General features: G+C 50.3%; 3 protein-coding genes across 5 annotated transcripts; 1 reads left to right on the top strand and 2 right to left on the bottom strand.

The window, feature by feature from the left end:
• Positions 1–13: 13 nt before the first annotated feature.
• On the bottom strand, positions 14–8,422 carry prr5l (proline rich 5 like). 2 transcript variants are annotated; one of them, XM_018765576.2, is made up of 9 exons: positions 8,122–8,422; positions 5,240–5,424; positions 3,252–3,332; positions 3,068–3,116; positions 2,479–2,536; positions 2,244–2,335; positions 1,931–2,071; positions 1,519–1,639; positions 14–911 (listed from the first exon to the last, which is right to left on the bottom strand). In XM_018765576.2, exons 2-9 carry the CDS (start codon positions 5,356–5,358, stop codon positions 541–543), a joined length of 1,032 nt encoding a protein of 343 aa, XP_018621092.1. In that variant the 5' UTR covers positions 5,359–5,424; positions 8,122–8,422; the 3' UTR covers positions 14–540. The 2 variants fall into 2 exon arrangements, with proteins under 2 accessions (XP_018621092.1, XP_018621093.1); XM_018765577.2 differs by lacking the exon at positions 8,122–8,422 and having other exon boundaries at positions 5,240–5,711.
• Positions 8,423–12,792: 4,370 nt separating this feature from the next.
• On the top strand, positions 12,793–17,255 carry commd9 (COMM domain containing 9). 2 transcript variants are annotated; one of them, XM_018765813.2, is made up of 6 exons: positions 12,793–12,866; positions 13,488–13,613; positions 13,799–13,938; positions 14,343–14,377; positions 14,685–14,788; positions 14,880–17,255. In XM_018765813.2, exons 1-6 carry the CDS (start codon positions 12,816–12,818, stop codon positions 15,015–15,017), a joined length of 594 nt encoding a protein of 197 aa, XP_018621329.1. In that variant the 5' UTR covers positions 12,793–12,815; the 3' UTR covers positions 15,018–17,255. The 2 variants fall into 2 exon arrangements, with proteins under 2 accessions (XP_018621329.1, XP_018621328.1); XM_018765812.2 differs by having other exon boundaries at positions 14,877–17,255.
• ptdss2 (phosphatidylserine synthase 2) lies at positions 17,045–26,589 on the bottom strand. The gene is made up of 13 exons (XM_018765328.2): positions 26,146–26,589; positions 25,605–25,998; positions 24,258–24,359; positions 23,564–23,646; positions 22,921–22,988; positions 22,009–22,143; positions 20,493–20,543; positions 19,954–20,067; positions 19,746–19,864; positions 19,283–19,397; positions 19,034–19,179; positions 18,730–18,915; positions 17,045–17,817 (listed from the first exon to the last, which is right to left on the bottom strand). Exons 2-13 carry the CDS (start codon positions 25,856–25,858, stop codon positions 17,664–17,666), a joined length of 1,527 nt encoding a protein of 508 aa, XP_018620844.2. The 5' UTR covers positions 25,859–25,998; positions 26,146–26,589; the 3' UTR covers positions 17,045–17,663.

Here is a 26,589-nt window from a genome sequence, read left to right as displayed (position 1 = left end):
TATTTAAAGGCATACTTTTATTTAATGAACAAGGAAACTAAGAAAATAGTACACTTCTATTAAAACATTATGTTGGGTGCTGAATCAAAAGCAAGTTTAAAATACTGACATGTCTAAAACAGACTTGTATTCAGTCTCTTTTGGGATTATTGAGTTACTGTATTTCACGTGATGTCTATATAAGGCTGCAGCAGAGTTAGAGCTATGGGTCGCTGTCCATCAGGGGAATCTGTTAGAAATGCTACAATTCCCATTTCCCCCAGCAGGGTTAAGAGAAGTGCTGCACCTCAACACTATGAGCTTCACCTTCCTCGCTGCAGTGGTGCCCCCGCAGAATGGGAGGTGCACTCGGCTGCAGGCTCGAGCTCTGCCCTCCACCCTTGAGGCCACTCACACCTCTGATCTACAAACTCAGCTTGAAGCTCTCTTGCTGACGGTACGAGAGTGCGCTAATGCTCAGCTCTCTGTGCGTCTGACAGTCCCTGGAGAGCACCAGCCCCGCCCCAAACTCCTCGTGGTGTCTCTATGTTCACCACCTCATTAGCTGGGCGGGGGGCAGCTGAGCTGGGTGCAGTTCTCCTCCGGGGGGAGCCCTTCCACGTCTGCTGGAGACTCCAGAATATGAGGCTCGCTGAAGAAATGCTTCGGGACTCTGGGGGACACAGTGCTACCGCCACCGTCCTCCTCCATTCCAGGACACATCATGCTGGCCACAGACAGCAACCGCAGGTCCGAGTGGGCGTTGGCCACCGTGTGCCGTCGCACTCCGCCGGCTTTCTCCAGGTAAGCCTCGCCCTCCTGCTCCACTAGGGGCGCCAGTGAGGATGAGTCCGTGGCATGCTGGGTAATGAGGATCTCTGGCTGGCCGAGGTGCCCCGCTGCAGACACTCTGGGGCGTGGGGCCTGGTGTGCTACAGGAGAGAACGAGACTGGAATGGGCTGCGAGAGCACAAGGCCTGCCCTGGAGCAGGAGCCAACAGACACCCCCGGGCATTCAGCTCTAATCCAGTAAAGTAAACAAAGCACCACTAATGAGATTAGTGGGTTAGCTGTGGTCACTCATTTCTGCACATTACACAAAAGTGATTTAAGTTTGATGCCTCCCCTGTTGTGCTGCACGGCCTGGTGTTTTTGAAGTGGCACATTTCTCATTCCACCGCCAAAGCGAGCTGTAGCCACTGATCGAGGTGTTAGCGGGATGGGTGGGGGTGGTTCAGTACCGCTGAACTCTGCCCCCATTCCAGGCTTACATCGGGGTTCGGCTCTCGCGTACTCCCCCAGCTGGGTCTCCTGTTTGTCCTCGCAGCAGCCGCCACATGCATGACCAGATAACATTTCGACCAGATGTGCTCCCACCTGACCTCTTCCTATTTACCCAGAATACTGCAGCACAATAACCAGCACCATCACTGTCTGTTCAGCCTCCCAGCTGACTCTGTGGAGTGTGGGTTGTATAATAAGGCCGACTAAAGAGCCGTTGCGTTTTTCTGCACCGCTGATCTTAGCTTTGTGACTCACCAAGTAGACAGGTGTTGTGGGTCTGGTGCAAGTAGTTCCCAAGATAAGGAGAGACAACCATCTCCACCAGGCGTTCCAGCTTGCAGTACTCGTGGCTGGGCCCACTAGGCTCGTGGATGCCCTGGAAACACACACACACACACACACACAAACACAGGCTCATGTGTGAGAGTGCTACATGGAGAGGCAGGGAACGCAGTGGGTGGTGATGTCAGCTGAAACTAGTCCAAGTCCTGTGAGGAGTCATAATGTCTCAGGAAAATATCACATTTACTTTGGAACTTTTTTTTTTTTTTTAAATAGAGACAATTCTTTTAATGTTAGCTGTGCAAGTGGTTAGGGATAAATAAAAAGGAAGAAAAAAAAATGGGATGGTCAAACTGCGTGTGTGTGTCCAGCTCCATAACCTCACCTGTAGCACGAGCAACATCTGTGTGATGAATGGTGGAGATGCGATCGGGGCGGGGGGCAGCAGCTCAGCCAGGGGCAGTTTGAGCAGAACCAGGTCCCTGAACCCCAGCAAGGCCATTTGCCTCACGGTGAGCTCCTGGCCCTGCAATCACCATAGAAACCAGGTGACATCTTCTTTGAGGGTGAGCATCATACTGAGATGCTGACATTTTTTGTGACCTGCAGTATGTACTTCTTAGTGCCAGTGGACTTGATGTTTCAACACAACTTTTAGAGCTGCACACACTAACAGAAAAATAATCCAAGAAAGGTACCTGGACAGGGTAGAATATGGCTTGTAGGGTGGGCAGGATCTCGGTGAAGAACCTGGTCCACATCTCTGACAGTATGAGGAGTTGGTTTTCCCCTGGGGAAAGGAGATCCCCCGTGAGATAGACGGACAAGTAGCGCCATGTCCAACTGTGCTAGAAAGGGGTGAGAGCGTAATTCTATCTCCACATGGCAGCCTTTAAAAATTCCCCTCTGGCCCGAGGCCTGTGATGCACCTACCTTCATAAAGCTGGATTTTCTCTAAAATGTACACCAGGCCTTTGTTCAAGAGCTGGTTCTAAAAGGGGAAAAAAAGCACATTATTACTGGTTACACTGAGAGGACCTGCTATAAATTCATTCCTTACAGTACAGTAAGAGCACTGAGCTCCTCCAGCTCTGCTCCCTTGGTGGTCCTTTTCTCAAGGGTCCAAAATCTAAAGTCCATCAGTTCTCAATTTTGGATCCAATGTGGCGGAATGATCTCCCTGTGCCCCTTAGAGCTGCTGAATACCTCCCCCCCACTGAAGAAGGGTCTCAAACCCATCTCTTTGAGAACCACTTGTCTTGATCTCCTGATGGCTCCATCAATGAGTCCAACATCATCTGCTATGATCAGCTATGTATTTGCTGTTTGAATGTCACTTCTGTTGGACCTACTGGAGGAATGTGAACCAGCAACATGGTGGTATCAGACACACAAGCTGTGTGTCCATAATCCAGTGTCTGTGTCGAAAGCTCTTTGTTGTCATTGCACTTTGGAGAAAATTGAGAAGATGGAGTCGACCTGGTCCTTTTGCTATGGCAAACGAACATGTGGTCAGACATACCTGGAAGTACTCAGTGATGAAGGAGCCCAGCTCGGTCTTGAGCAGCCACCTGTGATGTGAGACAAAAGGGACATGAGCTGTAGGCCAATGAACATCGGAGCTGAGGACTCTTCGCAGATGGAATGAAGCAGGTGACAGAAAAGGCTGCGCATTCCATTCAGCAGCTCGACAGACAGGTCTTTACCTGATGCTCTCATTGAGAGTGAAGAGCTCATTGGTCTGCAGACCTCCACCCTGGAACACCTTGATCACAGCAGACTGGACACTGAGGAACAAACAGAGTCAGGTCAACAGTTCAGGGGTGGCTTGGATGGTTGACAGTAGTACAATGTGAGGTTTGTACCCTGAGCTACTTACACTGAGTTACCCATGTGTACAGCAGGGTCATTTTTACTGTGTCAGTTCAGGGTACCCCCACATTCTGAATGCAAGGTAGCCATTGACCGTCACGCCACCTCCTGCCCTGCCCAGGAACTGCTCCCACAAACTGCTGCCGCTCAGGTTGCCCAGCGCTTTGTTCCCCGGGCTTGCCGATGACCCAGGAAGGCAACTGTTCCCGTGTGGCACCTGAGCGCCAAGAAGCAGCAGCCAAAGCTGGACTTTCCCGACTTTTGCTTACGTGGTACAACAAAAGGCCAAGTCAACAAAAGACAGGCGCGCAGGTTTGCATAACTGCACACAACCAGAAGCAGGAAACCGGTAATCAGATGATGAAGCTCAAGTCAGCCAGCGATGAGTGATTCCATCAGTGGGGGCAGGGGAGGAGAAGAACCGCCAGCATCTCCATGCTACGTCTTCTGGTCCCAACCACAACTCCTACCGGGCCGACGAAGGGCCTTCCCATGAACACGCAGGACGGCGAGGAGAGGAGACACGAAGAGCCGCCCCAGCGAGGCGTAGGGGAACCCTGACGTGCTTCCGGCAGGAAACCAACAGGACAGATTGTTGCTTCCTGTCCCTCTTCGTGCAGGCCACACAGCTGCGATGGACAGGATTCGCCAAGAGGAACGCGGCTGCTGCCTGACACCCTCTCCGCGTGCCTTCCTGCCCTGCGGACCCCCCCAACCCCAGACGTGACCTCCCATCAGGCTTCCTACTGCTGGCCACTTTCTCCACTGCGACACCCAAACTTGACCGTGTGCTGCAAACGAAACATGGTGCTAACAGCAGACATCACAGACACATGGAGCTCTCTGTTTAGAAGGAGTGTGAAGACCACAGTGATTAAGGTGGACAGTAGGGTCTCGGTACTCGTGGTGTCCATCAAGCTAAATCGAACAGCATTCACTTAAACTATACAGCTGTACTGCCCCCTCCAACACGTCTGCTGCCTGCTGAACATCTTCTGAACAACATCTCCATCCTGCAGGGACCAGAGCAACAGATCATGAATCTGTTACACCGTACAAGCGCAACTGGGCCCAAGAGTCTGTTCATAACTCAATTTGTTTGTAATTCAAAAGTCATTTTCACCACTCAATAAGTGTGGAAAAAATTCCCCTCCCCCCAATTATTTACAAGCAAAGCTCTGTAGAAGTATTGGATAGAGCTATAATAACTTTAATAATTTATAATCCTTTAATATATAAAAAATTACATGACATTTAATTTGAAACCAAAGATGTTACAATGAACTTAAAATAAAAATGCAGGCAGGTGAAAAATCATGGCCACTACTAAAAAATGTTGTTTTAGCAAATTAGGGCGGATACTTCTGAGACGAGAACCCATGAACTGACCCACCCAAGTCCAGATTTAGCTGCAGCTTCCAGGTGATCATGTGTCACATGTCCAGAACTGAACCATTATCTTGTTACTGTCCACCGACACTCAGCAAGACCACATTCAAGCCGTAAACACTGGAAGTGAGCTGAATCAAGGCGGTCACGCTCCTGCTCTGTCTCGGTCGGTCGGTCGGTCTTACTTATTGCCACCTGTTCGCTTGGTGGACAGACAGAGGTCGTGTTTTACGATTGACATTTAAGCCACTTACAATTATTTACCCATTTATACAGTGGGGTAATTTTACAGGTAGTACAGCTAGAGGTGGAATTCAAGCCTGTGACCTTTGGGTCCAAAGGCAGCAGCGCTAACCACTGCCCTACCAGCCCAACGTGTGAGCGCTCACAGAAAGGTCCCACAGCAAGCGGGAGAAAAGAGAGCAGGACACACCTGTTCCAGACGCTGGCGTTGGAGAGCTGCAGCGAAGGTGCGCTGGCGTAGAAGCGGGGCAAGTCCGTCAGCACCGGGGAGCTCATGAACCGTGGACGGGGGCGCCGGAGCGAGCCCATCCCCCCGCCGGTCTGGCCAGCGTTCTGACCAGTTGAAGCAGGTGTGGGTCAGCGTGGAGGAGGGGGCTGTGAAGCGGAGAGAAGCAGAAGGGAAGGAGTCACACGCAGGGGTCAGATACACGGGTGCGATCGCATCGGGTCGCTTAGCGCGGAGCACGCATGCACCCACGCACCAGGGCTACACGGAGCCCAGCATGTCTTACAAACGATGACACGCGCGTGACCACGCGAGGATGTGCGACAGCAGAAAAGCACGGCGTGGCGACGAGCGCAGAGGCAGCGGCCGACAGCAGCACCGTGTCATTGTGAAAGCGCCGAGGCAGCCAGAAGTGGAGCTCTGCTGACTTCCTGTCTTGCCACCCAAACCTCAAAGCTGTTTACTGCGCGCATTGGGTGGGAACGGTATAAACCCACAATATGTGATGTTGACACATTTCTGCCCAGGAGATACCGAGGGAGGGGGGAACAGGGGTTCCAACAGTGACAAAATAGGCCCCTGGGGGCCCTTCCACTGCAACCCGCAGCGCAAAGCGAGGCGAAGGGGGAGCTCAGTAGTCCCTCGCTGCCCAGTTTTTATTCCAGTCTTATCACCCAAGGTCAGGGGGTCTTGCCCAGTGTTAACAACACCACATACACATGCGCACAAAACTCGTTCGCACCTGCGAATCCTCTCAGCAAGCTCCTTCCCGCCTCTCGTGACTCACCCCCCGGCCCACTCGTCCCCCCCGCTTTCCCCTCAAACGCAAAATCCCACACACATCTGACGGCAGCCGGTGATCTCACACTCAGCCTTCTGCTCCCCGCTCCCCCCCGCTCTCGGATCGGCCGTCTGTCGCCGCGCACAAAGAGCCGCGTGGACGGTCAGCGCTCGGTCCACGCCGGGCGAACACGTCTGTCGCTGAGGTCAAACCCAAAAGCAAGACACATTGGTCACGGTATAAAAAAATGAGCACCGTCCCCCAGTCTCCACTCGCCTCCCCCAACCCCCTCCAATCGTGCTCCTTTGGCCACCCCGATGCGGGTTGCCTGGGCGACACCAAATAAGTATTTAGCGATCCCCTCTCAGTCTGGCAGGGCAAACGAAAACAAACAAAGGCATGTTTGTGTGCGCCGATGGCGGGCACGGCGGCGACGGGCTGCGAGGCGGAACCGCACAGGGGCCGGAACGTGCTGCTCCAGCATCCACTGTGCACCACAAGGGCCACACAAACACCGGCGCACACGCGTTTGCCCTTCATCTGTTATCCGTCTCCATCTATCCACGTGTCACAACTGTAGGGAGAGCGAGAGTAGGTGTGACTGCAGCAATATTCGCACGAAGAGCAGCACGGCTGCCTGTCATAGGCAATAATATACAGTAAATACTGTACATTCCAGCATTAACATTCTTTTACAACTTCTCGTGTTCAAGTAGCAGACGTGCAGTTTAATTGGTCCACGTCAGGCTGCGTGACACAGTAAACACCCGGTGCCAGCCAGCCGGTCTGCTGCGGTGCCACCAAGTTGGGGACGTCGTCTCCTCCCGTGCCGTGTCTCCTGATGCAGCTCTTCTGCCCGGACCTCCTGGCACCAGGGAGATGCTGGACACTTGTGTTCCACTACTTGAGGGACGCAACCCCTGCGGTAAACAGCGGCGTGAAAGGAGACGTCCACCCTGTCATGAGAAACCGTTCATCCTGATGGGATAATGAAATTACATGGGGGGGACAGTGGCACAGAGGAACTGCTGCCGTGGGGGTAAGGACACACACGTGATGGCAAGTAGGTTGTTCAGTTCATTAAACCGTTCCCACGGACGGACACACACACACACACACGACCATCATCAGACACATCAGGCCTTCTTGATGCTCCTGTGGCACATGGGGACGAATCCCGGGAAAACGTGCTGACAGAGGACACTGGTTCTGCACCTTCACCTTGGCTCCGTGGATGGCTTTCGGGGGGTGGGGTGTGAAGTGTAATCACCAACAATAAGTGTAACAGTAACAACTACACTGATAGCAGTTTAAAAGAAAATGAAGACATGATTACTGTGCTTTCACTGTCTGCCGCATCATTCTCTGAAAACATTTTATCAACCTATTGATCGTGTTTTATTGCATCATTTCCTTCCTATTTATTTGCTGACATTTTTCACGGGGGGGGGGCTTTTCGGAACCTCCGTTTCAAAGCATCATTGATCCTTCGCCTCTGCAACCCAAACTGTCTTCTCCGGGGCGACAAACAAAACAGGATGTATGAACAGAGTAAAAAACTCTCTGCACGTGCACCCCCTGCGCTGCTGAGAACTCTGGGTTCCAACGCGAGCGCGTCTGTGTCTGTCGTGTCCTGCCACGGACATCACGAGTGGATGGACACTATTTGTCCACGGTGTCTTCCGCACGGGCCACTTTTGCACGATCGATGAGGCTCGCTCCACGCGCAGAGTAAAGTGACAGAGAGCGTCCATTAGCCTAGGCTTAGTGACGGACTGAGCACATGCGCGCGCGCGCGCGCACAATGAACTCTTTGAGCATCTCTCCGGCAGGCATGCGACGTTCGCAGCATTTGAACACAGCACTGCGGTGGACAAAGTGAGAGGGAGAGCAGATCGGTGCCGGTCGCGCTCACGGCGTGGGCTCGAGTCGTACCCCTGTCACCTCACCGCCTCGTTCGGACACACACACACACACACACTCACACTCACTCACCACACGCCAGCAACAGAGAGGACAAAGAGTTTGCCCGCGAGCCGCACGGCGGAAGGAAGGTGCCCCTCACCTGATCCGCGGACCTCCTGGTCCTGCTGCCGCTTCGGGCGCCACCACGCGAGTCTCCTCACTCCACTTTTTTATCTTTTACACCGCTCTCACCCGCACTCACTGTCACCATCTCGCAACGCGCCGCTCCTTCCTTCGCTTCGGCAGCGCCGACGCCTCGAGCACAGAAAACCGCCGAACTCTCAAACTTTCCAACTTCCAGAACATTTAATTTGTGGGAAACCTCGAGGAGGCGCGCGCGCGCGCACTCGGCGGTGTTACATTGTATCCACTCTCCCTCATTGTCCTCCTGCGGCTGGCAGGGCCGTCGGGGGGCGGCGTCGCCCGTCTTCCGTCGCACTATGATTGGCTGAGGCTCGTTCCGCTCATTAAATATTTATGAGGGATTTCGTCCGATGCCTGGACTCCTGACAACAATAATAATGTACTTTATTTATAAATTATGGCGCTCTTAAAAAGTGCTTCTTCTTTTTTTTTCTGCTTTGCAGTGAAAATAAATGTTTATAGTACGGTAAACTACAAAATAAAACTATTAATTACAATCAGCATAATAACTTAGTAAGAATCATGTCATGTAGACATCGAGTTACAACAAAAGAAGAGAAAATAATTAATAATGAGTCTTTTATTTGTATAATTTGTATCAATGTTTCGGCTGATGCTGTCTTTTTAGTTAAACCCGATATCTGACATTTAGAAATACCAGCTGTGAGGTTTTGAACCTGAACATCTATTTCAGGGAAAGATGAGGTGTGACAAGAGAACAAAATTTGTTTGAAAACATCTGCAGCCCATGTCTCTTAGGAGACTTACAGGTAACTGGATAGCAGATAGAATTAGGGAAATTAAATAATTTAGGCTTTTTTTTGTAGATACAAAACGCAATGACCTGGACAGTATGTCTCACACTTCATGTGGTGTGCTCCTCCTGGCCTCAGCACTCTTTGGCCATCCCTCACCACTCCGTCATGCTTTCCAGTCTCTATTTAGACTGAACAAACCAGTCCCTTCTAATTAACAGTATGCATGGGTTTGCACTGTCAACACAAAATTGAAGGGGGGAAAATACACACACACACACACGCATACACATTCTGGAAGAAAACTGGCCAAGGACAGAACTCTTGAGAATGAATCAACCAGTGACTAAAAGCAGCACCAGGCCTCTGTGCCGCACCTCTCGGCTGTCCACGTTGTGCAGCTCACACCGACGCGCCATCGGCTCAGCGTGCAACATTCAACACGGGCTCGAGAAGGGTCACGCCGATGCTCCTAACTAAAATGTCAGAGCACACAGTGGCAGGCCCCGCGAAAGGTGAACCTGTGCTTTCAAAGAGCTGCTGTCTTTTGCGTTACCCAGCAACTCCGGATGAAAAGCAAAAGAAGAAATGCGAAAGCTGACCCTGCTAGATTCTTTGCTTGTCGGGGTCTAAATGTGCAGCCACCCACCCAGCATTCGCTTCTGCAAGCAATCCGCCTCAGTTTTTGAGCCGGACTCATTCCGTGTTCCTGGATGCGTGTTGCTTGCGTGATCACCGAGTTCATTTGCCTATCGGGGAGCACATCTCTCTCCACACTCGTGGCCACACGGTCTGGCTTTGAGGATGTAATAAAAGTTGCGTGTCTGAAACAAACACCAGATTCAAGGTCTTGCACATGTTGATAAGAGGAGAAAGAAAAACTTGTGCATTTTAAAGACAAAATCTGGTATCTTTAGGTTGGCATCGCAGGGCAATACCTGCCGCAATAAATTAATGACATCAATAGGTTTACATTGTCCTACCCGGCCATCAGGACACTTTTCAAACACCCAGTTTACTATTACTGATATCTCACATAATTTACCACATTACCAGTGACAGGAAAAGTACATGGGGTTCCCGGAGACTGGTTGAGTAATTTTAGAAGAGAGGAAGTGGCAAGAGGCAATCTGTGGCATTCTGAATCAGCTGAGAATCATCTAACAGCACTGACACTACGTTACGTGGAAGTCGGCTGCTGAAGAGAGGTTATTTGCGAATGCTATTATAATGAGTTGCCTGAGGCACATACAGTTCGCACTGAAGGCGCCGTACAGTTTAGGACAACTTCCGCTCTCCATACAAATGTGAATAAAAATGGCCAAATCAGGAAACAAGCTAACATTCGTACAACTGCGAAACTACTGTACGTCTACTGCTGCCTGTACCAACAGTGTATATCCACTTATACCACGTTTTGTCATTATGATGTTTCCAACCAGCCTTTCCATCCTCTGTTCTTTTCTGTATAACTGTACCTTTACCTGCTGTTTGACCCTGTGCTCCCATGATGGAATGATTCACCTGTTGTGTTGCAAATCATTAACTTCGTGCTTATCAGCTACACAGAACATAGAAATACATTAATTTATATATGTGTATATATACAGGGGGCACGGTGGCGCAGTGGGTTGGACCACAGTCCTGCTCTCCGGTGGGTCTGGGGTTCGAGTCCCGCTTGGGGTGCCTTGCGACGGACTGGCGTCCTGTCCTGGGTGTGTCCCCTCCCCCTCTGGCCTTACGCCCTGTGTTACTGGGTAGGCTCTGGTTCCCCGTGACCCTGTATGGGACAAGCGGTTCTGAAAGTGTGTGTGTGTATATATACATAAACATACATACATATAAATTTACATCAAAGTAAAATATACATCTTGAAACTGAAATGTTCAAGGTAGTCATAATGGACTTTCAAATTTGCCCAGCATAGACCAAAGAGCGAAATGTGACCTTTTAACAAGTAAAAATAACTCTCTGCGATCGCACTGGGTTTGTTGATGAATGATACATGAGACCATTTATTTTTTTTTTTAAATACTGCAGCTACTGTTACAGATGCAGGCTGATGTTTGTGGTTTTCAGCAAAAGTGTGTGAGAACAGTCATACTGGTAGCAACTCCTCATCTTGAGAGAATCACACACACACACACACACTTTCAGAACTGCTGGTCCCATACAGGGTCACAGGGAACCAGAGCCTAACCCAGCAACTCAGGGCATAAGGCCGGAGGGGGAGGGGACACACCCAGGACAGGACGCCACTCCGTTGCAAGGCACCCCAAGCGGGACTCGAACCCCAGACGCACCAGAGAGCAGGACTGTGGTCCAACCCACTGCGCCACCGCACCCCCACTTGAGAGAATCACTTCAGTACTAAAGCAAAAGTAGAATCACAGGTTTTTACATAACAGTACAGTTTATTTTCTGTAAATTTCCAATTTCTATGCAATTGCAGTGTGTGGAACTTTGGCATTTTTAATAGTATCTTAACTGAAATGCTTTTGGAGAGGTGAGGAAGTGTATTGCTTCTTGCACCGCATGACATCATTAGGAATCAGAGTAAGAAAGGCATGTATGCAATGTCCGATAAATCACAAAGAAACTCTCGTTTTTCATTCTGCTCATGACACGACAGAACTTTCTGTATCAGCTCTCTTAATTCTTTCACGGTTGGTTATTCAAATGCCCGAGATACTCAGAAACAAATGTGGGAGTCCCCGCAGGGGAAGGATGGTGTGAGCATTGAACCTTCACCTTTACTCTGAAGCAGAGTAACACACTAACGCAGCGTGAACCCATGCATTGACTCCATGGAAACACCCTCCGCTCCAACCCACAGGTGCCCTCACAGCAGGGATGCATGTAGAGGATGTTTCATAGGCCTCCCCACAGCCACTGCGGTAATCCATTAATGGGCTGATCCCCCGCAATGCTGGATGTGGACATGGCAATGTGACAAAGAGTCTCCTCAGGATGACATGGAGGGGAGGGGGGGGGGGGGTGGCATAATGGCCAGCCAGGGACACAGAGAGTCACCGGGTCACAGTTCCCCAGAGGAAACTTGCTGCTATTTGTGAAACTCCATCCCTCACAGGATACTTGGAAGGAGACTGTAAGCACACTTCATCCAAAGAGGATTTCTCAAGAGAAGCCCAGAGGAACTGAAGAGGACAGTTGTTATGTCTCTTTTCACCTGCTTTCTGTTCATTTGTGTCCCTCATTAGGGGAATACTACATTTATTCATTTAGCTGATGCTTTTTTTCAAAGTAACTTACAAAGTTAGTCTACCAACAATTATTTACCCATTTGTATAGCTGGGTTATTTTACTGGAGCAATTTTAGGGTAAGTACCTTGCTCAAACACAGTACAGCTGCAGATGGGGATTGAACCTGCAACCTTTTGATCTGAAGGCAGTAACTCAAACTATACTACCAGCTGTCCCATTACTTATAAGCTGGACTTTGTGCCCTTTTCTGTAAAAATTTTGGTTATAATATTCTTACGGAATTGGGGGTGTGGTGGAGCAGCAGGTTTGGCCTGTCCCTGCTCCTGGCGAGTCTGGGGTTCGAGTCCTGCTTGAGTGTGTCCCTTCCCCCTGAGCCTTGAGCCCCGTGTGTTGCTGGGCTAGGCTCCGGTTCGCCGCGACCCCGCTTGGGGCAAGCGGTTTCACTGTGTGTGTGTGTGTGTGTGTGTGTGTGTGTGTGTGTGTGTGTGAGAGATAGTCTTACGGTGAGTGCGAAAAAATCATCCCCGCGCGGCGTCGACACACATGAGAAGGCGGCGCACGTGTTGGGCACGATTCCGGTCTCACGACTCAGGACTACATTTCCCAGAAGGCGCCACTCGCCAACCAACAATCACGTGACACGGACTGCGAGTTGGTCACGTGAGCGAAGATGGCGGTTTTGACGGAGGAACATTTCAGCGCTTTTCAGATGCTTTTAAAGGTAAAATTCGCAGTAAAGGCTTTCAGATATTTTCACTACCCTTTCAAGGTTTGTATCCATGCTGTATTTAGGTAAGTCACCTGGACTAAATATGTGCATTTAAATTTATTCATTTAGCGGACGCTAGTTCTGTGTGTGAGACACTCACTGTCACTCACTCACTGCATCATCATGTTTACATTACATTTTTTATTCATTAAGCAGACGCTTTTGTCCAAACAAGCGATGTACATCTGAGCAAGTACAGTTTATGCATTACATTACATGTTGAGCTACAGTTATTTACCTGTGTTGTCGATAGAGTTGGGATAATTTTAGTGGAGCTAATAGGAAGTACCTTGCTCAGGTCAGGGTACTAGCTGGAGGGGGATTCGAACCTGCAACTTTGGGTCCAAAGAAGGCAGCAGCTCTGACTACCAGCTGTCCCCGGGTAGTGTACCTTCTCGAGGGACATCAATGATCATCATTCATTGTGCTAGGCCTAGGGTGTACCGATATACTTCTCTCTCTCTCTCTCACACACACACACACACACACACGACTTGTGTGATGTGCTCCCCCAACCTGCCGGTTCAGCTGTGCCAGGTCTCCACATGTGCTCATCCTCACTCTGATCTCCAGGCACCTTCCAAGGACGCGGTGAGGCAGCTCTGTAAGGACAGTTTTCCTTCCGGGGCCCCGGAGTCGCGACAGCTCATCGAACGCGCAGCCGCAACACTCTCTGTGTCTGCAGGTGAAGCCCAACGGGTGAGTTTCCCTCGATCGGAGTGGGGCTTCAACCACCGGCCTCCACGTTAACAATTTGACCGGCTGCCAAGTTTTCCCTTTCGGAGAGAGAGGAAGTCGAGCGTCAAGCTGCCTTCTTGCAGCACGTGGAGGAACTGACATCAGAGACTCGCTGTCCAATACCAGTGTCTCTGTCTTCCCCTCAGCTGCTCCTGGCGCTGCACACCCTCTCTCACCACATCCTGTTCCACAGCCTGGTGGCACCCGAGCAGATCCTTGCTTTGTTCCCTGAAGCGTTCCACCCCAGTCTCAAGAACCTGCTCACCAAGATCCTCCTGGAGCAAAGGTACACTACGGGAGGCATGCTGAACACAGGCCTGACCCCCGCATCCATGTGCATGGTGGCGTAGTGGTTAGAGCTGCTGTTATTGGACCTAAAGGTTGCAAGTTCTCACCTCCAGCTGTTGTACCTTTCAGCAAGGTACTTAGCCTAAATTGCTCCAGTAAAAATTACCCACCTGTACAAATGGGTAAATATTTGCAAGTTGCTTCTGAGAAAAGCATCCATTAAATGAATAAATGTGGTGCCTGATAGTAACAAGACTCACTTTAAATGGGCACTTGAGCTCATTCTTTTCCTGGCGTCAGGAGGAGCGCCGTCTTTCAGTGCTCACGGCAGCAGCTGGAAGAAGCTATGGAAGAAAAGCCAAGTGATCACGTGCTGCTTAAAAATCCATTTTTTCTTTTTAGCCCCACATGGAGGAGTGAAGCCCTGGCCAATCAAAGTAAGACTTCCTCTGGCTGTTTTTGGTGAAGATCTGTCTTTTGTGACATTAGTGCAGTTGTTATATGTTTATAGGTGGATTTTATTTGAAATTGTTTTAATGCATGAAAGGTAAATGAAATAAGTTCATATTTTACCCATGTAATTAGTGTTCCTTGCAACAGTGGGTGAAATTGTGTTCTATGTGAGAAGTGTGCGCTATAAAAATAAATTGAATTGAACAAGTTACCCAGGATTCCTGGAATTTGAACTTAGCTCAAGAAGCAAAGAAAGAGGTTCTCATGTTAAAATGTGTTCTTCCTCTGCAGTTTCCCTCCCCAGGCTGCTGGAGATGGACTGGCGGGTGGATATGAAGACAGCATCTGACTCAGTCAGCCGCATGGCTGTGCCGACCTGCTTGGTGCATATGAAGGTGTGTGCATGACCTCCACACTGCCTGAGGACCCCATTGATGTCTTTTGCAAACCCTGACCCTTGACCCCTGCATGTGCTTGGTCCAGCAGGTGCAGCACAGTCAGGCCACACCCACTTTGGATTCTCTCTCCTCGGTGACTGTGGAGCTGAGTCGCGAGACCCTGGACACCATGCTGGACGGACTGGGCCGGATCCGAGACCAGTTGTCTGTAGTGGCTGGCAAATAAAATCCCGCGGTGTGGACAGCAAACCATGGAGAATCACATCTGGATCTGCACCCTTTCGTCCACTGGTGGACATGCGTCTGACTGCGAACGACTGCTCGGTGGAAGAGAAAGAGTTAACATAGGCATTACAGCGGAACACCTTTTAATCGTCCTTCTTCTTTAGTTGTGTTCGGTAGTCTTAGTGACTGAGACGTAAAATGAGAAAATTCCAAGCCCAAGTTATACATGCACCCAGTGAAAATATCAGACTTAAAAAAAAAAAAAAATCCCCTGAAGCCACAGGTAAGGTGTCCATGGAAATGTATTTCAGTAAGTCAAGTTCTACAGAGTTTTCTGTTGGACCCTGTGAGGGTTCTGCACTTCTGGTCTCACTCCACCCCTTGGCTACTGCTTTAGACCAGTCCTGAATAAAAATGTTACCTTTGCTAACCAGTTACAATTAAATATGTAACAGGAGTAATTCTTACACTTAAGAGCGACTTCCTGGATCTCCTATTGCGTTCAATGCGGCAGTGCCATCTGCCGGTCGGAACCAATTACTGCACTCAGTACACTCTTGGGACGGGTGCCCTCTGGTGGTCACTCTAGCTCTGCACTAGAAAGGCCACCTGCACTCTTTGATCACACCTTGGTCAGCTGTGGAGCCTTAAAATGTTCACTGCCTGCAAGGCTGAACTGGTTTAAAAGAGAAAATAGCACAGGAGAAGTCCAGTCATTACCCACTGCATATTTTTTATTGAAAACATAAAAAGGCATGTTTTCCTGTTAGCATTCTGAAACTGTCACCAAAATCACAGTTCACTGGGCATCATTTCAATCCTCAGCATTGTTTAATTCACATCCTGAAGCAGTGCACACACACACAGGACTCGCTTGAGTTTTGTCCCGATTTTATTTCTCACCTGAGTACTTCAGTACATACCACAGCTTCACTTACATAAAGAGACTATTAAAGTGTTTCATTTCTACAACAGCTACACATGTAGTGTTTCATTGCTCAGCCATTGGTCTAAACACAGCTGGACCCTGGCACTCAAACCCCAAAGAAGGAAAAGGCCAGTGACCTGTGGTCAAGTCGCTGTATGCATTTTTGCCAAAAATAATCATTTTAAAAAAAAAAGGAAATATACACTTGAAAGCCAAAGACAGCAAACCACTGATCCTTCCTACTGCAGTCTGAACAATTTGTGTCCGTGTTTGCAGAACAGCTCAAAAACAACATTGGCATTTCTTCCCAACGTGCCCTCTCGCCCCTGCGGGCTGCCTAGAGTACATTCATAGTAGGATCATGGCAAAACATGGTGTTGTGTGTTATATCAGGCATGAGTGAAGTGTTCTTACAGCAGATCTGATGGGGCTTTAGCTGTCAGGTTACACGCACATACACCGTAAGAACAGATACAGTATGGCGCCTCCTGTTAAAAGGCTTGTGGACTACATGGATTACAGCTTACTTTACGCTGTTATTTCATAGCTAAAAACATCACTAGTGGAGGAGCAGGAGCTCACTTGAGACACCCTTCCCACAGCTGGGAGGATGTCTTGGGCCTCCGGCTCATTGTATTACACTTCTTCTAAAGACGGTAACTTCAGGGTCTAGGATCCTTCATCTGTAGTCATAACCAGGGCTGCGTGTGAACGGTCAAGGATTTGAACATCCACTATGGAGTGGAGGGGGAAGTAGGGATGAATGTGTGTTAGGAACAGGGGCAGTCAGCCTGTTTCTCTCACACCCACATGAGTTTCATTAAGGTCCCCTGCCTCTGGGGCAGCATGGTCTGTATCAAAACTGATCCTCACACCCCAGAGCTATGTGTGTATGCACAGCACCAAGATGCTGCACCTGTCAACCTCCAACAACCTTGACAGAAGCAGTTCAGTTTCAAACTCTGTGCTTTAGAAAATACAGTAATTTTACTGAATGTTTAAAAAGAAAAAGAACACAAAACATAAAGTGTAGCTTTGCCCCTTGGAATTGTTCACAGCAGAGAATGATAGAGTTGGCTGCAGTTGAACCCGACACCACAGCAGGAATGCGAATAGGAGAGGACACACCTCTGCGGGAGTACACCTGAACACAGCTAGGAACCTCAGTGAACGTGCAGTTCTTTACCCAGAACCCCTCAGAGCTTGAACAATGGAAGGCGTGAGCCGCAGAGCAGGGTGTGTCTCTTCCACAGAGGGGGTGGGGGGGGGGGAGGGAAAAGAAAAAAAAAAAAAAAAAAAAAAAAACCCACACAAGTTCACAGCTCATTACAAACATATGTAACACTCCTCCTGAGGGACCCAAAGGAGGGCCACCGCCACCGCATCTAACCGCAGGCTCACGTGACCTCTCTGAACTGTAAAACGAGGCATTGAACCCCGAGAGTCTGTGTGCAAGTTTAGCGTAGTACAAATACATTGTGTAACAGTTGCTTTGCAGGTCCAGTGAGACGTGGGCCACAACCTATGACCCCCCCCAACCTCCATTCAGTGTTACATTAACAGTGGAAAGTCTAGCTGGAATGACTCAGACTTCTCAGGTATATACATACTCATTCACTCACACACACACAAACACAGCAGCATCTTGTTGCTTTGTTCCTGTGCTCCAATCCTGTCCCACCCCCCCAGGCCCCACCTCCACCAAGGCCCGCCCCTTCCTCAGGACTTCCTGTTCCTGGTTGAGTCGGAACTGCCGTTAAGTTTGCTGCGGCCGCTGCCTGTCGCTGTGCTGCCGTTGCCAAGTACACGGTCATGCTCCCCAGACCCCTCCTGCTTGCGACGACGGGTCTCCTTGTAGCGCAGCGTGATGTCCCTGTGGACACCAGGAATATGTCAGCATGCAGAACAAACATCTCTCTCTCTTTCACAAACGTACACGGGGAGCCTTTCCAGCTCAAGGGAGACCATAGTGATCAATGTCAGCTAACAGAGCTGTGGGGAAGGGGGGCAGTGCTGTGCTGTAGTGTACTATCGAACCCTGAGTCGCTCTTCATGAGGAGCCAGAGATTCAGCGTACAGTGGGGCCAGTGGAGCTGGATCTGCTTTGGACTTCAGGTGACCTGGGAGATAGTTTGGGGTTGAGATGGGGGTGGGCAAAGAAAGGTGTCAAGTCCAAAGTCTAAGGTTGTCATAGCAAGTCACTTGGTCCCCAAAAACAATACATGCAAAATGATAAATCACTGCACCTGAAAGAAGCAGGAAAAAGAGGATAAATTCAATCAGCAGCCAGAGGAAGGACCATAAACATGCGGAGAGCCCCCCATAGTGGGGCTGACAGACAGAGTCTCCACAGCAAGAACAACAAGGTGTCCAAAGCTCACCTCACCGCACACAGTCACTGCCTCTGAAGACAGTGTGGGGGGGGGGGGGACACACACATACCAGAAGCATTACCATGCAGGGCAAATCCCAGGGGAAGTCCACAGGAAGTGCTGAGGCGAGGGGGCTGCGGTGGGGGGGGGTGTCACCAACACAAACAGCTTAGCAACAAATGAACTAGGCGGTACCCCAAAAAAAAAAAAAAAAAAAAAAAAAAAAAAAAAAAAAAAAAGCAACGAAGGCACCATTTTGCCGGGAATATCCCAGACGGCCAATTGCCGTGCCACTATTCCAGCATCCCAGTAGGAAACGTGACTCCACGGGAACCTCAGGGCCTTAACCGTGAGAAGATCTGGTGCTTTTGTCTATAATGGGGGGTGGGGACTGCGGGCACCAGTCAGCTTACCGGATGAAGAACCTCCAAAGCGTCCAGGTGAGGAGGAGGACAATGCCCAGGATCCAGCACTGCGTGATGAAGAAGGGGATGGGAAGTGTGATGGTATGGGGGTCGTACTTGACCACGATGAGGAACTCGGTCACGGTGATGGCCGCCACCAGCCACGCCTGCTGGCCCAGCTTTTTGTGGAACTTCCTGGAGGAGGGGGGCACAGTGGAATAGATCTGCACACAGTGCTGGGGGGACATCGAGGACCCCATGTCCACGCTAACCGACACACATACACAGTCGAGCCAGGGCATCCACGACTCACGGGTCATCCATGAAGTCATAGATCTCCCTCATGGCCACACCGCCCACGTTGACGAAGAAGACGAGGCGCAGCAGCACCAGGTAGTGCTCAGGAGGCATCCACAGCACAAACTTCAGGTAGAAGGTGTTGAGCTCTGCTAGCAGGAACTGTGGGGGGGCATGAGTGGGGAGGCACAGGGTGACATGGTTACAAATGCGCCCCAGTCCCTGTGCCACCAGGTGCAAGTGCGTACCGAGCAACGACGCTCACCATGAAGATGATGCCGCAGACGGCCAGCCAGCGGCGCAGGTTCGACGCAGGCTTCCATTCAAAGTTGACCCAACTGTAGGGGGTGAACTGGAAGGCGATGCGCTTGATCTTGCCCCTGGAGGCAGAGTGTTGGAAGAAGGGTTATGGCATCACCACTATCGCCATCACATCCTTTCAATCAGCCATTTTGACCACGTCCCCTCCCTTTAGTTTGCCTCTTTTCTCCAAAGCAACGTACCGTGTTAACCTACAGTGAAATTTACCCATTGACATAGCAAGGCACTTTTTACTACATCAATTCAGGGTAAGTACATTAAACAAGGGCACTAAAGCAGGAGGTTTGAGTCAAACCGGCATCTTTAGAGTGCAAGGTGGTGGCTTTAACCGCTACACCACCTGCTGACTGGAACAAAAGACAACAGCCTGGAGCCCCTAAAGAAGCACCTTGTTTTAAAGGACATACTTGTAGGTGGGGATGTTCCACAGGCCCTGCCACTGGTAGGGCTTCATGGAGAGCCACCCCAAAGTCTTCATGCCACAGTAGATGCCCAGACCGTTGCACACCAGCACATCCATGATCCACTGGGGAGGACAGATGGGAGGAGGGCAGTTCACACCGGTGGGGTACGAATCCCATGGTGCAGAATTCAAAAATGGAGGGAGTTACTCACGTGGTCCCACCAGCACTCGGAGAAGTTAGGGAGCTGGTGCTCCAGACTGTACTCCAGGAACTCAAACATGACACTGATGATCATGCACATCCACCAGTCTCGGATCATCAGCGTCTGGGAGGGACCGGAACATATCAGGACACGTCGTTATCAATAGCAATGACATCGGTTATCATACATTCCTACGTCACTGGCACCATCGGCGCTACACAAACCACCTGTTATTACTATGATCTTTACGATGGGCTACGGCTGTTACCATGATTACTACCACCAGTTTCATCAGCTTGGACTTGATTATTACTGCTGTCAATCCTAGTCTCTTGGCTATGACAACGCGGTGTCCGTGCCAGTAACCAACTTTCTAACAGGAAACCTTTACTGTTAGAATCTTAAAAGTCACAATTTAAAGTGGTTTTTTTTTTTTTTTTTTTTTTTTAAACTTTTTCATCCCGTCTATGCACAGCACACAGACAAACTCCTTGATGACGACACGGGAATTCCACCCCAATGATCACAGTATGAGACTGTGAGCCTACCTTGATGTACCACCCTAGGAAATGAGCCGGGACAAACCCATCCATCTTGTCCTGAAAAACATTACCACCAGTTAATTTGCATGAGGTCCAGCAATGAATAGGTGGGCAATGAATGAGCGTCTCACTGGCAACGTGGGGAAACCAGGAAAATTGTATGCGCAAACACAACAGGACACGCAGACAGTGATTGAAACTTATTAGCACAGTTTGAGTTACTAATACCATATAAACGTTCATAGTCAATGTGTACATATTCATGTGAATAACATACCCGTGTACATGTACAGAGCATCACTCCTCGATAAAAGGAACTCATTTAAGTTGTACTCTAATTAGATCATAAAGCCTGCAGCTCACATTCTCTAACTGCATGCTGCACCACCTTCTGAATATGATTTCAGGTGTACCACAGGGCTACATTTTAGGACCATTCTCATTTCACTTGTATGCAGATTTTGGTGACAGCTCTCTTAGCTCTTTTAAACGGCTTATAGAACCTTACAATACTCAGGTTTTAAACTAGCTCTAAACTAAGGGCCAAGTATATTATTTTCCTTGTTCTCATGATACATATTAGAGCTCAAACAAAACTTATACAGTTTTGTGGGACTCTGGACAGAAACATACTTATTAAAAATGAGGATGAACTCTAAAAGTCAGAACTAGGACTTTCATTCATATTTTGTATGTATCGAACAGCAACCACTTTAACAATTCTGAAGACCAGAGTGCAGAACTGTTCTTTGCCAATAAAGGTTTCACATCCTTCGCTGAAATATATGAACTAGATGAACTGGACTGTACCATTATACAGGACACAGATATACAGGTACATTTTATGGAACAAGTGATTGTGGATCTTTTCTCCATCAGGTTCATATAATCACCATCTCAGACAAAAGATGGTGTTCTTGGTCTTGCATAAAATGTTTAATTCCACGTCAGACTTAGGAAATGCTAATTTTGGCTCTATTGCCCATGGTCGAAGATGACAAATAATACACTTGGATTAGAAAATTTGGCTTCAGCCATGAACAACTTTCTTGAGTTCACTGCAGGGCCAATCTATACATTTATTGATTTAGATGATGTATCAAGTACATATAATTTAGATATATGCACAAAGTATTAGGTCTCCCTTGTTACAAGCGGATGAAAACCACAGTGGTCCAATTTCCCGGGGGACTCCGTGCACTGACAGGAAGTAAATCAAGACTGGACTTGCACCGGTCACAGACACTTGGACTCTGCTGGACTGTTTTACCAGCCTGCTCTGCACTCCCAGGTCCTCAGTGAGGTCCAAAGCAGTAAACCCCTCTACTGAGGCTGTAGGGCACAAAGAGGGGCAGTCATGCACATTCCTGCAGGTGAGGGATGGGTATCGCAACAGTGTTGTTGCCATGACAACTCCAAACCAAAGCCTGTGACACAGGCCATCCCATGGTTACATTCATGCGAGTGCACAGCTGGCGATGGCCATGTCAAGGAACCGCGTTGCGAGTAGTGCACATCTTACCCAGATGTTGTGGTACGGGTCTGTTTCGTTCCCCGGATCGTAGATAAGGCAGTTGCCCCCGTAATCTCTTTCCGGCAGAGGCACGCCCAGCTTGGGGTCAATGAATTTCATAAAATGGCGCCCGTCGTGCACCGTCTGATCCCAGAGGTACAAGAATGGACAGAGTGAGAAAAAGCAGTCCTCTGTTATTTTACATATCCATCTCGGTGTCTGTGTTATAATGACCTATTTTTACTTTAAAATGCACTCTCTCCCCCTTCTCCGACCAATGGTTTCAAAGGGACAGAAGCTCACCTAAAACGTTCTAGTGCACGACAGTTCGACAGGCTTTACTGTGTTGTAAAAAAGTGGATCACTAGGCAGTATGTGAACAGTAACGTTGATGGGCCCAGCAGGTGGCATAGCCATTAGAGCCACCACTTCACCTTCAAATCAAGTTCGAATGACCATCCTCTGCTGTACCACCTTTCACCAAAGTACTTACCCTGAACTGACACTTGCTGTATAAATGTGTAAATTAGTGCAAGTAACTTAGTGGACAAATCTCACGCTATTATTCATATTGGAGAAGAGAGTCAGAGGAGTAAATAATTAATAGATGTCTCTGTATAATAACAGTGGACGCCCTGCCTGGGAAACTGATTCCTTTATTGTTATTATTGCTGTAATCACCTTCATTTTAATCCTCGCATCGTAATTTGGGGCAAAGGGAACAGTCTCCGTCCCCGCCAGATGGAGGGAAAACCTCACTCTCGCCACTCTGCATTCGATTTGATGGCTCGTTTTGTAAAGTCCACACTAAGCTTAATTGTAAGCGTGAGCTCTGTGTGTGGAGGAAAGCTCATGAGCGATCTCGTGTGTATTGCGTGTGCATGTGCGAGAGGAGGCACAGTGGAGACTATCGGGGCTCACCTGGAACAGGATAAAGATGAGGAAGAGCTCATAGACCACTGAAACACAGAGCCAGAAACGCCAATACGCTGGGGGGAGAAGAAGAAACTGGTTACCCCAGTCCTGACCAAGAATACAATGCAGATGTATGCATGTCTGAGAGAGACAAACAATGAGTGGGTGTGGGCCAGCTCAGCTTGCTGTCACTCATCAGCTGTCACACTCAGCCTGCTGCCTATGTGTGTGAAAGTGTGTGTGTGCGTGTGTGTGCATGCCCGGTGCACTGGGAACCCTCCTGTAAGTAAAAAGCAGTCGCTCTCTCAGGTTTGGCACACAGGGAGGGTCAAAAACTCCCTTCCTGTAACTTGTCATTGGAAAAAGGCCAGCACCCAACCACCTGACGACAGGCAACCTGACGGCTGCATTTTGGCTCGTGACAACACTCCCCGCGGTCCATCCTTGGACATCCTAATGACCCCCCCCCCCCAGAGACACAGCACGGAACAGCTCCTCCATGAGCGAGAACACCAGTTCAGTTCCAGACTGCAGGAGTCCTCCATGTTTGCCTTGTTTGTGTGTAAACGCAGCTGTGTGACAGCATCTGCTTTGTGACTGTGATCAAGACCAAATCAGCAGCGGACTACAGAGGAGATGCTGACCGTACCTGGGTGTGGTCTAGTGAAGGGTCCATCTTTTGCCTGTGTCACACCAAAGCAGAGGAACACCAGGATGCTGGCCACAATCCCCCTGGAGAGACACAAACACACACACACGTATACAGAGAGTCGTTCAGACAGAGGCACCTGGCAAAGCTGGAGGGGGGGGGCCAAGACTGCAACCCCTCATATTAGACCAGGTGGGGTCCTGCTGTCTCTAATCCACCAATCTGAGCTGCAGCTGGGGTGGGGGTAAAATCCAGCAAGATGAAGAACTCACTCACACAGCTATTCCTGGACATAGGACTGCCTACTCACTTCCTATTCTCAGACACACACAAACAAAACACTCTGGGACTTCTAAGCAATCACCATAAATAAAAATAAAAAAATCTCATCTTCAAAGTGTGTGCGTTGGTTAAAGTAACAGTCACCCCTGTGGGGGGTGGGGGAAGATTGTGCAAGCCAAGCATCAATACCAGCATGGGAATAATCCCATTATTATTACAGTCATCTTCTTAGCATGGCTACTCACCTCAGGGGTGTCCTTCAGATGGAGCTCATGTGACAAATAGCAGGGCCATTAGCATCGCAAACCGGGGTAATGTACCATGATAAAGGGTACAATGGTAGAGGCACACATGCAACAAAACAGCTGCAATCACAAGAGCAGAGAAACGTAACCGTGGCGACAGAGCTGACCTCTTGGTGTTGTAGGCCGTGTCCTGGGGCGTCTCCTCCAGCAGGGTGACGTAGACGAGAGCGCAGGTGAGGATGAAGAGCACGGTTAGGGTGTGGGCTCTCCTGCAGAGCGACAGCGTGAGAAAGTGACGCTGCGATGACAGCGAGCGCAGAGAGGAGCATGCATACACACACACACACACACACACACACACACACACACACACACACCTGTAGGTGAAGGCCTCGTCCTTTGAGACACAGAAATAGAACGACGTCGGGCTACCGGCTCCACAAGGGTCCCCACAGCAGAGCAGAGGCAGAGAGGACAGGAAAGCCCTGCCCACCCAACGGACAAGGTGAACCGCCAACTTAGGCAGGTCGCCAGCTCTCCGGGCCGCCAGTTGGGGAACGAGAAGGACGGTGCCCCGCTCTGCAGCGTGACCGCAAACGCTGCCGACCGAGTTGCACTGCACTGCCTCTGAATTGTTGTTAGCCACGTTCAATCATTTCGCTGACAGTTTTCTCCAAAGCAGAGAAAACACAAGAGCATCAAGAGCACACAAAGAGCTTTAGACCCATGCGAGAGGGATTCAGCAGCACTGAATCACATTTTATGCCCCCCCCCCACCCCCACCCCCATACGAACAGGACGTGAGGCACAGCTGCAGCGTGGAGGGGGACTCACAAGGGAACCACTGAACATGCCAGGCCAGACACAACCAGTAGGGCAACTAGTTCTGGCCCACAATCACTCCATACCAGCAAATAACCAGTTTGACAGGCAACTTCACAGCTGGGGGAGCCGTGTGGTGGGAATTCCGAGGCGTGCGCCGTGCCCGGAATGTCCTCGTTCCTGAGGCACAAGCCACCCGCTCCAGCAAACGACATTTCTGTCCTCTGAGGCAGCCGAGAGCCAACGCACACGTACACCGACATACATCCCATCCCGTGGCACTCCACCTAAACACAGCTCACCTGGAGGTGCTGTTTGGTCTCAGCCCAGCAAGCCCTTAGAGATACTGACTAAAGTGCCGCATGCATACATGCATGCGCGCGCGCACACACACAGAGCCATCCGGCTCACTTGCTAATGGACCCTGAGCCCTTTGAGTTAAGAGGCTCTAGACCAGGGAGCCATGGATTTGACCGCACCCTGACCCGCGGGAGACAGTAAGTGGACACAAGGTCCACCATCGAACACATCACCTGCAGTCTTCTTCATGATGGCAGCTGAATGTGTGCCGCTCTAATCGAACGAACCCCAGCGGAAATTCCACACGCCCCAAACAAAGGAGACGCAGCTTGGATGTTCTAACCAAAGTGTGTCGCCGCGGTACGGCATGGGCACTCGGTGGAAACACTGACCAGAAGAAGGTGTTGGTTCCATCGTCAAACACCTGGCACTCGGTGGTCCTCCGGCAGCTGCCGTCCCTCGCCGTCGCCTTGGCGCCCCTGCCTTTGGCCCCCGGGGCCGGTCCAGGCGATGCCGCCGCTCCGTCCTGGAGCCCCCCGGTGGGAGGGGACGGCTCAGCAGGACCGTTGTCCGCCGGCTCCTCGGCGGCGCCGCACCTGCCGGACAGGAGGCCCGCGCCGCTGCGCTTGGTCTCGGCTCTTGCCATGGCCCCCCCGCGTGGACGGGTCCACCGCACCGGTCGGTCAGCTGCTCAGTGGATCGCCGAGTCGTCTCACACACGCACACGCCGAGCCCCAGATGGGTGTCAGTCAGCGCCGGCGGCGGGGACTCGACCCCAGACACACGCTGTAACACAGAGAGAGAGAGAGAGAGAGAGAGAGAGAGAGAGAGAGGGGCCGAGGTAACAGTCAGCTCGCAAATGAAGCCCTTATTAGCTACCCGTTTACCGGCTGCACGTCGACGTCACGCGCGCTCCACGCGCCACTTACTTACCTCACACAGCGAAGGACCCCAAAGGACATCTCAGTGACCCGCGTCCGGCACGTGACAGCCTTCCCAGGTCACGCGGAGCGCAGCGGACCGTTGTGCGGCTTCAGCTAGGCAACGGCGCGCGCATGCATGCACTTCTCGACGCGAGCTCGACAAAGAAAGAGCCGCAGACAGACCCCCTCAGCGGCCGCCCGCTCCGCTGTCTCTGTCTGTGCGCCCCTCCACCGAATCGTCACCACGAACGACGAGCTGCTCCTCCCCACATCACTGCAGCGTCTATTACACTAGTAATAACACTGTTCTACACCACTCATCACACAGCTTCGCGCTCTAACACCGCAGCTGGTCTCACCCGCGCCACCGCTGCTCAAGCGCCCTCCGGCTCGCGACCGACAGCTCGTCCCCTACTTCTCGCTGCTGCATCTGCTGTTGCTGTCACTACGTCAC

This window comes from Scleropages formosus, chromosome 5, assembly GCF_900964775.1.
Source record: "Scleropages formosus chromosome 5, fSclFor1.1, whole genome shotgun sequence".
NCBI lineage: Eukaryota > Metazoa > Chordata > Actinopteri > Osteoglossiformes > Osteoglossidae > Scleropages > Scleropages formosus.
The sequence above is the reverse complement of the archived record's forward strand: the minus strand, read 5'-3'. Positions and strand labels throughout refer to the sequence as shown.

Bases quoted from the DNA above. Each gene is read 5' to 3' on its own strand.
- commd9 (XM_018765812.2), top strand. From the start codon at position 12,816: ATGGCGGTTTTGACGGAGGAACATTTCAGCGCTTTTCAGATGCTTTTA. The intron at 14,378-14,684 runs GTAAGACTTCCT...CTTCCTCTGCAG, and splicing joins TGAAGCCCTGGCCAATCAAA to TTTCCCTCCCCAGGCTGCTG. The intron at 14,789-14,876 runs GTGTGTGCATGA...TGCTTGGTCCAG, and splicing joins CCTGCTTGGTGCATATGAAG to CAGGTGCAGCACAGTCAGGC.
- ptdss2 (XM_018765328.2), bottom strand. From the start codon at position 25,858: ATGGCAAGAGCCGAGACCAAGCGCAGCGGCGCGGGCCTCCTGTCCGGC. The intron at 22,989-23,563 runs GTACGGTCAGCA...TTCTCCCCCCAG, and splicing joins CTTCACTAGACCACACCCAG to CGTATTGGCGTTTCTGGCTC. The intron at 19,398-19,745 runs GTATGTCCTTTA...CTCTGCCTCCAG, and splicing joins TGGAACATCCCCACCTACAA to GGGCAAGATCAAGCGCATCG.
- prr5l (XM_018765576.2), bottom strand. From the start codon at position 5,358: ATGGGCTCGCTCCGGCGCCCCCGTCCACGGTTCATGAGCTCCCCGGTG. The intron at 3,333-5,239 runs GTGTGTCCTGCT...TTTGTTCCTCAG, and splicing joins AACGCCAGCGTCTGGAACAG to TGTCCAGTCTGCTGTGATCA. The intron at 3,117-3,251 runs GTAAAGACCTGT...CTCACATCACAG, and splicing joins ACTCTCAATGAGAGCATCAG to GTGGCTGCTCAAGACCGAGC.